This window comes from Bos indicus, chromosome X, assembly GCF_029378745.1.
Source record: "Bos indicus isolate NIAB-ARS_2022 breed Sahiwal x Tharparkar chromosome X, NIAB-ARS_B.indTharparkar_mat_pri_1.0, whole genome shotgun sequence".
Lineage (NCBI taxonomy): Eukaryota > Metazoa > Chordata > Mammalia > Artiodactyla > Bovidae > Bos > Bos indicus.
In genome coordinates this window covers 63,666,232-63,678,452 of record NC_091789.1, presented here as the reverse complement: position 1 = coordinate 63,678,452, position 12,221 = coordinate 63,666,232, and the positions used below count along the sequence as shown (strand labels likewise).

General features: G+C 42.3%; 1 protein-coding gene across 1 annotated transcript; it reads left to right on the top strand.

Moving 5' to 3' along the window:
• The first annotated feature begins 831 nt into the window (after positions 1 to 831).
• LOC139181525 (protein FAM209-like) lies at positions 832 to 1,272 on the top strand. Its single transcript, XM_070785047.1, has one exon. It carries the CDS (start codon positions 832 to 834, stop codon positions 1,270 to 1,272), a length of 441 nt encoding a protein of 146 aa, XP_070641148.1.
• The last annotated feature ends 10,949 nt before the right edge of the window (positions 1,273 to 12,221 follow it).

Sequence of the window (12,221 nt, the reverse complement as noted above, 5' to 3'; positions counted from 1 at the left end):
TTGCCAACTCAGCAACTCCCCAGAGATGTGCCAGTTCCACTGCTTGTTGCCCAGGAGGTGCATCCCTGCCCTCTGGGAAATTGCCATGCAGGATCATAGAACCTTTGATCTGGGAAGGATCTAAGAGAGTACCTACCTCATTGCCCACCCCTACTGCATCACTGGTGATGCCCCTGACTTTCCTTCTCCAGAGGAACCTGGCAGGCTACAGTCCATGGGGTGGCAAAGAGTCAGACAGGACTTAGCACTGAGCACAATCATTTTTAGGACAGAGGTAGGCCGCACAAAACATCAGTGGCTCCTAGTTTGTGGCCTCTGATTTAATATCTTTCTTTCCCACTTGGCTTTCTGCTCCACAGGGGCACATGCCCCTGGTTCTGCTCTGCTCACCACAGTGTCTGGGTTCAAGAAATGGAAAAAGAAAATGGACCCACCCTCCCAGTAGAACACCAGGTTCAGAAAGAATACACTGGCATGGGGATGGCACTCTGTCACTCGCCTCTTTTTCAATTGCCCACTGGAAATGGCCCCATGTCCCTTTAAGCCCTACTCCCGGTTGACCCCTGCAGGCCTCCTTACCCTCTGCCCTGAAGTCATACCCTGGCCACATGGGTTCTGGTGGGGGTGGGGCCCTCTGTGACGTCACCAAGGGCCCAGCCCTGCCTGGTGCTCAGTCTCCAGGTGCCAGCGCAGACCAGCGCACCAGGAGCCACTTGGTCTCAGCTCACGATGCGCTCTGTAATATGGTTATTTTTTTGGCCTACGCTTATCTCGTTTGTCTTTGCCTATGTGTTTTATGTTCTGAGAGATGAAGCCGAAGAACTGCCGAGGATGGTGCCCAGTGGAAGGCACTTCCGCGTTCGGCAGAATCAACCAGAGCATGTCCCAGGCTGGTTTGGGAGCAAGTGGCACTGGCTGTTAATCTTCCTCATGTTTTTGGTGATCCTGAAGTTTCCTGGAGGCGATGACGAAAGTAATGCAGGCACTCCTCCTGGCCGTCAGGGCTGTTCATCTGGCTCTCCAGGAAGAAAGAAGATAAGGGCTTCCCCCTACAAAGACTCTATGTGCGGTGCCTTAACCCAGGTCGAGACGACACTGGTGAACCTTGTGTCCAGGGTGCGGAGTCTGAAACTCACTGCTGCAACCGGTGATCAACGCCAATGTCCCAATATCCAGGTTCTTGCTGACAGATGGAATAACATTACGATATATGAGGTATGGGACACCCGAGCCCCTGATGAAGTGGATTTTCGCATCAAAGAAGAAGAATAGTTGAGTGTTGACAAACTGTATCCAAACTAATAAAAGTATTTTGCAGCAAAAGGAAAAATGCCTCTGATATTTTTTATTCGCGCTACAGTTTTACCTTTTCCAGAATGTGGTATAATTGGTATCATGCAGTGTTTTCCAGACTGAGAGACCTGCATTCGATCCCTGGCTTGGGAAGATCCCCTGGAGAAGGGAAAGGCTACCCACTCCAGTATTCTGGCCTGGAGAACTCATGTGCATGTTTTTGTGTGGGCATTAGCTTTCAAATCGTTTGGTGAACTATCTAGGAGCAAAATTGCTAGGTCATAGGGTATGACAGTGTTTAGCTAAGTAAGACATTGCTTCCAAAATGACTGTACCATTTTGCATCCCCATTAACAATGAATGAGAGTTCCTCTTGTTCAGCTGAACAATAGCAAGGCTGGCCTATCACCCACCGAAGTACAGAGTAGTACCCCACTCAGGGTTCCCCTTTAAGTGCCTGACACACTGATCCACAGAGTAGGACCCCAGTGGGGGCGGGAGGGGGTCCTCTATGTGCCTGACACGGAACAACAGAGAAGGACCCCAGGCAAGGGAACTGTCTAAATGCCTGAACCCGCAGAGCTACGGAGAAAGACTAGCCAAAGAGGCCTTCTGATTGCTAGCTACCAGAGGCTCAACAAACAAACAAAAACAAACTCTGATAGGGCCATAACTCCCGTGGCTGAGGCAGTCTGTGTCCCTGCACATTTGGTGTCATCAGGGTCCCCGTGACCCAAGCAGCTGCATCACCTTCATGCTCAACCCTCACTGGGGCAGAGCTTCCACAGGCTCTGCATCTATGCACACGGTGTCACTTTGGTTGTGTCCACCTCTTTGAGACCCCGTGGGCTGTGGCCTGCCAGGTTTCTCTGTCAGTGGGGTTCTCCAGGCAAGAATACTGGAGTGTATTGGCCAATACTGGTTCCCCATAGTCTTCTAGAGTACTATACCTCCTGCTGCCCTAGCTGCCAACTCCCCTGAGTATCTGGTGCTGCCAGAACCCCTGTGACCCAAACAGCTGCACCACCTCCATACCTGGCCCTCACTGGGGCAGACCCAAGTCCTCCAGTGCAGCCTCAGGAGTAAAGTGCAGTGGACGACCCACCTGCAGAGGTGGAAATAAAACCACAATTGAAACCCAGGGGCAGTGTGGCTAAGGAAGACCCAAAACCATCCCACCAGCTGTACAAGCTGCAGATTAAATCCACACAATCAACTAGGCAGATTCTCTGTCTATGGAATATATAAAAGGACACTGAGAGCTCCTACATAAGAAAACGTGCTAGTTCTGATAGCTGTGGACATTGGAAGCAAGCAGACACAGGAGTAGGACCTGATTAGAATCTAAGCTGCCCACATAGCAGGCCCAGAAATCAACACAGTGTTGAAGGGCAACCTACGGAGGTGAGGTGGACTGTGTTTCCCAGCGAGGGAAAGGACACTGACAGCAGTGACGCAAGAAAAACATTTATTATTCTTATATTTTGACTTGTTCTATAGTTTCTTTTGAATTTTTCCTTTTCTTTTTCTTTTCTTTTTTTCCATTTCTGTTTACCATTTTCCCCCAATCTGTTGTAGTTGTCAGTTTTATTAGCACTATGAAATATAATTAAGCTTTTGAGTGTTTTTTTTTTTTTCAATCACACTTTTTATTGCTGTTATAAACCTCTGCATCTACATTGGCCTTTTGCAGTTCTGTGGAGTTTTCCTTTCCTTTTCTTCCTTCTTTTTTTAATTTCTAAAAACCTATTATTATGTTTTCTACATGTATTCCTTTGCTTTTCCTACTGTTCTTTTCCCCTTGCAGTTAATCTTTAACATATATGTATCTTCTTTATCTACTGTTATTCAAATTTGCATTTCTATTTCTTTTTTTTATAACTAAAATTTAAGTTTTATTTGGATTCCATACAGTTTGTTTTTTCGCACTAATACACTCTTTTCTCTTTGAGATGTATCCTGGGTACCATATTGGATTAGTTTTCACATCTCCTCAGTATCCTCTGGTCTGAGACAGTGTTTCACTCCTTTATTGTTTTTTCTTGACTTTGACAATTCTTTTTTTTTTTATATAAATTTATTTATTTTAATTGGAGGTTAATTACTTTACAATATTGTATTAGTTTTGCCATACATCAACATGAATCCACCAAGGGTATACACGTGTTCCCCATCCTGAACCACCCTGCCACCTCCCTCACCACCTCCCTCCCCATACCATCCCTTTGGGTCATCCCAGTGCATCAGCCCCGAGCATTCTGTATCATGCTTTGAACCTGGACTGGTGATTCGTTTCACATATGATATTATACACATTTCAATGCTATTCTCCCAAATCATCCCACCCTTGCCCCCTCCCAGAGTCCAGAAGACTGTTCTATACATCTGTGTCTCTTTTGCTGTCTCACATACAGGGTTATCATTACCATCTTTCTAAATTCCATATATATGCCTTAGTATACTGTATTGGTGTTTTTCTTTCTGGCTTACTTCACTCTGTATAATAGGCTCCAGTTTCATCCACCTCATTAGAACTGATTCAAATGTATTCTTTTTAGTGGCTGAGTAATACTCCACTGTGTATATGTACCACTGCTTTCTTATCCATTTGTCTGCTGATGGACATCTAGGTTGCTTCCATGTCCTGGCTATTATAAACAGTGCTGCAATGAACATTGGGGTATATGTGTCTCTTTCAATTCTGGTTTCCTCGGTGTGTATGCCCAGCAGTGGAATTGCTGGGTCGTATGGCAGTTCTATTTCCAGTTTTTTAAGGACTCTCCACACTGTTCTCCGTAGTGGCTGTCCTAGTTTGCATTCCCACCAACAGTGTAAGAGGGTTCCCTTTTCTCCACATCCTCTCCAGCATTTATTGCTTGTAGACTTTTGGATAGCAGCCATTCTGACTGGCGTGAAATGGTACCTCATAGTGGTTTTGATTTACATTTCCTGATAATGAGTGATGTTGAGCATCTTTTCATGTTTGTTAGCCATCTGTATGTCTTCTTTGGAGAAATGTCTGTTTAGTTCTCTGGCCCATTTTTTGATTGGGTCATTTATTTTTCTGGAATTGAGCTGCAGGAGTTGCTTGTATATTTTTGAGATTAGCCCTTTGTCAGTTGCTTCATTTGCTAGTATTTTCTCCCATTCTGAAGGCTGTCTTTTCACCTTGCTTATAGTTTCCTTTGTTGTGCATAAGCTTTTAAGTTTAATTAGGTCCCCTTTGTTTATTTTTGCTTTTATTTCCAATATTCTGGGAGGTGGGTCATAGAGGATCCTGCTGTGATGTATGTCGGAGAGTGATTTGCCTATGTTTTCCTCTAGGAGTTTTATAGTTTTCGGTCTTACATTTAGATCTTTAATCCATTTTGAATTTATTTTTGTGTATGGTGTTAGAAACTGTTCTAGTTTCATTCTTTTACAAGGGGTTGACCAGTTTTCCCAGCACCACTTGTTAAAGAGATTGGCTTTTCTCCATTGTATATTCTTGCCCCCTTTGTCAAAGATAAGGTGTCGATAGGTGCATGGGTTTATCTCTGGGCTTTCTATTTTGTTCCATTGATCTATATTTCTGTCTTTGTGCCAGTACCATACTGTCTTGATGACTGTGGCTTTGTAGGAGAGCCTGAAGTCAGGCAGGTTGATTCCTCCAGTTCCATTCTTCTTTCTCAAGATTGCTTTGGCTATTCGAGGTTTATTGTATTTCCATACAAATTGTGGAATTATTTGTTCTAGCTCTGTGAAAAATACCGTTGGTATCTTGATAGGGATTGCATTGAATCTATAGATTGCTTTGGGTAGTATACTCATTTTCACTATATTGATTCTTCTGATAAATGAACACTGTATATTTCTCCATCTATTAGTGTCCTCTTTGATTTCTTTCACCAGTATTTTATAGTTTTCTATATATAGGTCTTTTGTTTCTTTAGGTAGATATATTCTTAAGTATTTTATTCTTTTTGTTGCAATAGTGAATGGAATTGTTTCCTTAATTTCTCTGTCTATTCTCTCATTATTAGTATATAAGAATTTCCACAAGGGATTTCTGTGTATTGATTTTATATCCTGCAACTTTACTATATTCATTGATTAGCTCTAGTAACTTCCTGGTGGAGTCTTTAGGGTTTTCTATGTAGAGGGTCATGTCATCTGCAAACAGTGGGAGTTTTACTTCTTCTTTTCCAATTTGGATTCCTTTGATTTCTTTTTCTGCTCTGATTGCTATGGCCAAAACTTCCAAAACTATGTTGAATAGTAGTGGTGAGAGGGGGAACCCTTGTCTTGTTCCTAACTTTAGGGGAAATGCTTTCAATTTTTCACCATTGAGGATAGTGTTTGCTGTGAGTTTGTCATATACAGCTTTTATTACGTTGAGGTATGTTCCTTCTATTCCTGCATTCTGGAGAGTTTTTATCATAAATATATGTTGAATTTTGTCAAAGGCTTTCTCTGTATCTATTGAGATAATCATATGGCTTTTATTTTTCAATTTGTTAATATGGTGTATTACATTGATTGATTTGTGGATATTGAAGGATCCTTGCATCCCTGGGATAAAGCCCACTTGGTCATGATGGATGATCTTTTTAATATGCTATTGGGTTCTGATTGATAGAATTTTGTTAAGGATTTTTGCATCTATGTTGATCAGTGATATTGGCCTGTAGTTTTCTTTTTTGTGGCATCTTTGTCAGGTTTTGGTATTAGGGTGATGGTGGCCTCATAGAATGAGTTTGGAAGTTTACCTTCCTCTGCAATTTTCTGGAAGAGTTTGAGTAGGATAGGTGGTAGCTCTTCTCTCAATATTTGGTAGCAGTCAGCTGTGAAGCCATCTGGACCTGGGCTTTTGTTTGCTGGAAGATCCCTGATTACACTTTCAGTTTTCACACTTGTGATGGGTCTGTTAAGATTTTCTATTTCTTCCTGGTCCAGTTTTGGAAAGTTGTACTTTTCCAAGAATTTGTCCATTTCTTCCACGTTGTCCATTTTATTGGCATATAATTGCTGATAGTAGTCTCTTATGATCCTTTGTATTTCTGTGTTGTCTGTTGTGATCTCTCCATTTTCATTTCTAATTTTATTGATTTGGTTATTCTCCCTTTGTTTCTTGATGAGTCTAGCTAATGGTTTGTCCATTTTTTTTATCCTCTCAAAGAACCAGCTTTTGGCTTTGTTGATTTTTGCTATAGTCTCTTTTGTTTCTTTTGCATTTTTTTCTGCCCAAAATTTTAAGATTTCTTTCCTTCTACTAACCCTGGGGTTCTTCATTTCTTCCTTTTCTAGTAGCTTTAGATGTAGAGTTAGGTTATTTATTCGACTTTTTTCTTGTTTCTTGAGGTACGCCTGTATTGCTATGAACCTTCCCCTTAGCACTGCTTTTCCAGTGTCCCACAGGTTTTGGGTTGTTGTGTTTTCCTTTTCATTCATTTCTATGCATATTTTGATTTCTTTTTTGATTTCTTCTGTGATTTGTTGGTTATTCAGCAGCGTGTTGCTCAGCCTCCATATGTTGGAATTTTTAATAGTTTTTCTCCTGTAATTGAGATCTAATCTTACTGCATTGTGGTCAGAAAAGGTGCTTGGAATGATTTCAATTTTTTTTAATTTACCAAGGCTAGATTTATGGCCCAGGATGTGATCTATACTGGAGAAGGTTCCGTGTGCACTTGAGAAAAAGGTGAAATTCATTGTTTTAGGGTGAAATGTCCTATAGATATCAATTAGGTCTAACAGGTCTATTGTATCATTTAAAGTTTGTGTTTCCTTGTTAATTTTCTGTTTAGTTGATCTATCCATAGGTGTGAGTGGAGTATTAAAGTCTCCCACTATTTTTGTGTTATTGTTAATTTCCCCTTTCATACTTGTTAGCATTTGTCTTACATATTGAGGTGCTCCTATGTTGGGTGCATATATATTTATAATTGTTATATCTTCTTGAATTGATCCTTTGATCATGATGTAGTGTCCTTCTTTGTCTCTTTTCACAGCCTTTGTTTTAAAGTCTATTTTATCTTATATGAGTATTGATACTCCTGCTTTCTTTTGGTCTCTATTTGCATGGAATATCTTTTTCCAGTCCTTCACTTTCAGTGTGTGTGTGTCCCTTGTTTTGAGGCGGGTCTCTTGTAGACAACATATATAAGCGTCTTGTTTTTGTATCCATTCAGCCCGTCTTTGTATTTTGGTTGGGGCATTCAATCCATTTACGTTTAAGGTAATTATTGATAAATATGATCTATTTCTTCTTTATTGACTATGCCAAAGCCTTTGACTGTGTGGATCACAATAATCTGCGGGAAATTCTGAAAGAGATGGGAATACCAGACCACCTGACCTGCCTCTTGAGAAATTTGTATGCAGGTCAGGAAGCAACAGTTAGAACTGGACATGGAACAACAGACTGCTTCCAAATAGGAAAAGGAGTACATCAAGTCTGTATATTGTTATCCTGCTTATTTAACTTATATACAGAGTACATCAGGAGAAACGCTGGACTAGAACAAACACAGGCTGGAATCAAGATTGCTGGGAGAAATATCAATAACCTCAGATATGCAGATGACAGCACCCTTATGGCAGAAAGTGAAGAGGAACTAAAAAGCCTCTTGATGAAAGTGAAAGTGGAGAGTGAAAAAGTTGGCTTAAAGCTCAACATTCAGAAAATGTAGATCATGGCATCTGGTCCCATCACTTCATGGGAAATTGTTGGGGAAACAGTGTCAGACTTTATTTTGGGGGGCTCCAAAATCACATAGATGATGACTGCAGCCATCAAATTAAAAGACGCTTACTCCTTGGAAGGAGAGTTATGTCCAACCTAGATAGTATATTCAAAAGCAGAGACATTACTTTGCCAAGAAAGGTCCATCTAGTCAAGGCTATGGTTTTTCCAGTGGTCATGTATGGATATGAGAGTTGGACTGTGAAGAAAGCTGAGCACTGAAGAATTGATGCTTTTGAACTGTAGTGTTGGAGAAGACACTTGAGAGTCCCTTGGACTGCAAGGAGATCCAACCAGTCCATTCTGAAGGAGATCAGCCCTGGGGTTTCTTTGGAAGGAATGGTGTTAAAGCTGAAACTCCAGTACTTTGGCCACCTCATGCTAAGAGTTGACTCATTGGAAAAGACTCTGATGCTGAGAGGGATAGGGGGCAGGAGGAGAAGGGGACGACAGAGGATGAGATGGCTGGATGGCATCACTGACTCGGTGGATGTGAGTCTCAGTGGACTCCGGGAGTTGGTGATGGACACAGAGGCCTGGTGTGCTGCGATTCATGGGCTCACAAAGAGTCGGACACAACTAAGTGACTGAACTGAACTAATGATCCCGTTGCCATTTACTTTATTGTTTTGGGTTTGAGTTTATACACCCTTGTTGTGTTTCCTGTCTAGAGAAGATCCTTTAGCATTTGTTTGAGAGCTGGTTTGGTGGTGCTGAATTCTCTCAGCTTTTTCTTGTCTGTAAAGATTTTGATTTCTCCTTCATATTTGAATGAGATCCTTGCTGGGAACAGTAATCTGGGCTGTGGGTTATTTTCTGTCATCACTTTAACTATGTCCTGCCGTTCCCTCCTACCCTGAAGAGTTTCTATGGAAAGATCACCTGTTATCATATGGGAATCCCCTTGTGTGTTATTTGTTGTTTTTCCCTTGCTGTTTTTAATATTTGTTCTTTGTGTTTGATCTTTGTTAATTTGATTAATATATGTCTTGGGGTGTTTCGCCTTGGGCTTATCCTGTTTGGGACTCTCTGGGTTTCTTAGACTTGGGTGATTATTTCCTTCCCCATTTTAGGGAAGTTTCAGCTATTATCTCTTCAAGTATTTTCTCATGGTCTTTCTTTTTGTCTTCTTCTTCTGGGACTCCTATGATTCGAATGTTGGGGCGTTTAACATTGTCCCAGAGGCCTCTGAGATTGTCCTCATTTCTTTTAATTCATTTTTCTTTTTTCCTCTCTGATTCATTTATTTCTATCTTCTGTCTTCTACCTCACTAATCCTATCTTCTGCCTCTGTTATTCTACTGTTGGTTCCCTCTAGAGTGTTTTTAATATCATTTATTGCATTATTCATTATATATTGACTATTTTTTATTTCTTCTAGTTCCTTGTTAAACCTTTCTTGCATCTTCTCATTTCTTGTCTCCAGGCTGTTTATCTGTGATTCCATTTTGTTTTCAAGATTTTGGATCATTTTCACTATCATTATTCAGAATTGTTTATCAGGTAGATTCTCCATCTCTTCCTCTTTTGTTTGGTTTGGTGGGCATTTATCCTGTTCCTTTACCTGTTGGGTATTCCTCTGTGTCTTCATCTTGTTTATATTGCTGTGTTTGGGGTGGCCTTTCTGTATTCTGGCAGTTTGTGGTGTTCTCTTTATTGTGGAGTTTCCTCACTGTGGGTGGGGTTGTATGGGTGGCTTGTCAAGGTTTCCTGGTTAGGGAAGCTTGTGTCGGTGTTCTGGTGGGTGGAGCTGGATTTCCTCTCTCTGGAGTGCAATTAAGTGTCCAGTAATGAGTTATGAGATGTCAATGGGTTTGGAGTGACTTTGGGCAGCGTGTATATTGAAGATCAGGGCTATGTTCCTGTGTTGCTGGAGAATTTGCATGGTATGTCTTTCTCTGGAACTTGTTGGCCCTTGGATGGTCCTTGGTTTCAGTGTAGGTATGGAGGTGTTTGATGAGCTCCTGTCGATTAATGTTCCCTGGAGTCAGGAGTTCTCTGGGGTTCTCAGGATTTTTACTTAAGCCTCCTGCTTCTGGTTTTCAGTCTTATTTTTACAGTAGCCTCCAGACTTCTCCATCTATACAGCACCATTGATAAAACATCTAGGTTAATGATGAAAATTTTGTCCACAGTGAGGGACACCTGGAGACGTACACAGAGTTACATGGAGAAGAGAAGAGGTAGGAGGGAGATAGAGGTGATCCGGATGATATGAGGTGGGATCAAAAGAGGAGAGAGGAAGCTAGCCAGTAATCACTTCCCTATATGCTCTCCACAGTCTGTATCCCTCAGAGATCTTCACGGAGTTACACAGAGAAGAGAAGAGGGAGGAAGGAGACAGAGGTGACCAAGAGGATAAAAGGGGGGAATCAAAAGGAGAGAGACAGAGCCATTCAGTAATCAGTTCCCTAAGTGTTCTCCACACTTAGGGACACTCCAGAACACGCAAAGAGACTCACAGAATTGGGTAGAGAAGAGAAGGGGAAGGGAGGAGATAGAGGAGACCTGGTAGAGAAAAAGGAGAGTCCAAAGGGGGAGAGAGCAATCAGGCCAGGGATCTCGCTCCCAAGTAAAAATGGGTAATGAAGATTGGGTTCTTAAAGGTACAAAATTGATAACAAATACAAAAAAGCAAAGATTAAAAATCTAGAGTAGAGGTTGGATTTTCAAAAATACAATACTAAAGGAAGAAAAAGAAAACAAAGTCATAAGAATTATTTTATATATATATATATATATATATATATATATATATGAAATTTGCTTTAAAAAATAGGGTCTCTCTTTTTTTTGCAAAGTAGTAGGAGGTTATAAAAATGAAACTTAAAGGAGTAATATAGGACTTAAAAATAAAAAAAATTAAAAAATTAAACAATGATAGTAAAAATATATCTAGAACTTTCTCTGGTTTGTTGTGGGCAGTGTGGGATCAGTTCATTTTCAAATAGTTCCTTGATCCAGCTTATATTTCTCAAGAGCTATAGGCCCCTTCCTATGTAGTCTGTACTATCTACAGGGTTTTAATCTATTGCACCTGTCATTCCACGAGATTCCCTCTGTTTTAGCTTCTTCTGTTTGCTGGTATCTTCAGTGTCTAACTTCCATTCTGACACAAGGCGGCGGTGGTGGACACTTTTTCAGGCTCACTTGTTCAGTCGTGCTGTGGGGAGGGAGGGACGCTGCAAATGAATAACTCTGGCACATGTTCCCAGTGTCTCGGGCACACTGGGGTTCCTCTGCTCACAGAGTGTGTGCTTTCCCTGTCTACACTGCTCAGGCTCTAGGTTGCTCTGCAGGGAACTGTCTGAGGCCGGCCCTGGGTTGTATGTACTTCCCCGGTCTAAGCCACTTAGGTTCAGGTACTCGGGTATTCTTCAGAGGCGCAGACTCGGTTGGGCCTACATTTTGTGTCCTTCCCAGGTCTGAGCAGCTCAGGTTACCAGGTGTTTGGCGAGCATGGTCGCTGCAACTTATGGCCTCCCCTGTCCCTGTCACTTGGTTTTCTGGGTGTACAACTGGCGCACCTTCTCAGGTGGATGTTAACTGTCCAAAATCTCAAGACGTCTTGGTTAGCAAAGAAACCTGCTTGCAGTTTGGTAGATAATGCCTCTCTGGGGCTGCTATTGCCTGCTTCTGGCTCTGGCTGCCTTCTCCTGCCTTTCACCAGGCAGGGGGAAGGGCCGGGCTAGCTCTGCTCAGTCCTTTGTTCTGTGAGTGGGCCTGATGGTGTCTTGCTGCTGCTACTGCTAAGTTGCTTCAGTCGTGTCCGGCTCTGTGCGACCCCATAGACGGCAGCCCACCAGGCTCCCCCATCCCTGGGATTCTCCAGGCAAGAACACTGGAGTGGGTTGCCATTTCCTTCTCTAATTATGAAAGTGAAAAGTGAAAGTGAAGTTGTTCAGTCGTGTCCGACCCTCAGCTACCCCATGGACTGCAGCCTACCAGGCTCTTCTGTCCATGGGATTTTCCAGGCAAGAGTACTGGAGTGGGGTGCCATTGCCTTCTCCAGACGGTGTGTTAGATTAGGGCTTTTCGCATGGTAGCTATCCCACAGTCCAGTTTGCTATACCAAGTTGGTTCCCTCAGATTGCCCTTGGGGCATTCAGGCCCGGTCCTTACTCTAAGCAATGCAGCCCACGCCTCCCTGCCCAACCCCCACTTGCTAGTGGCGGATGCAGGCGTCTGCGCTGCTTCTCCACTG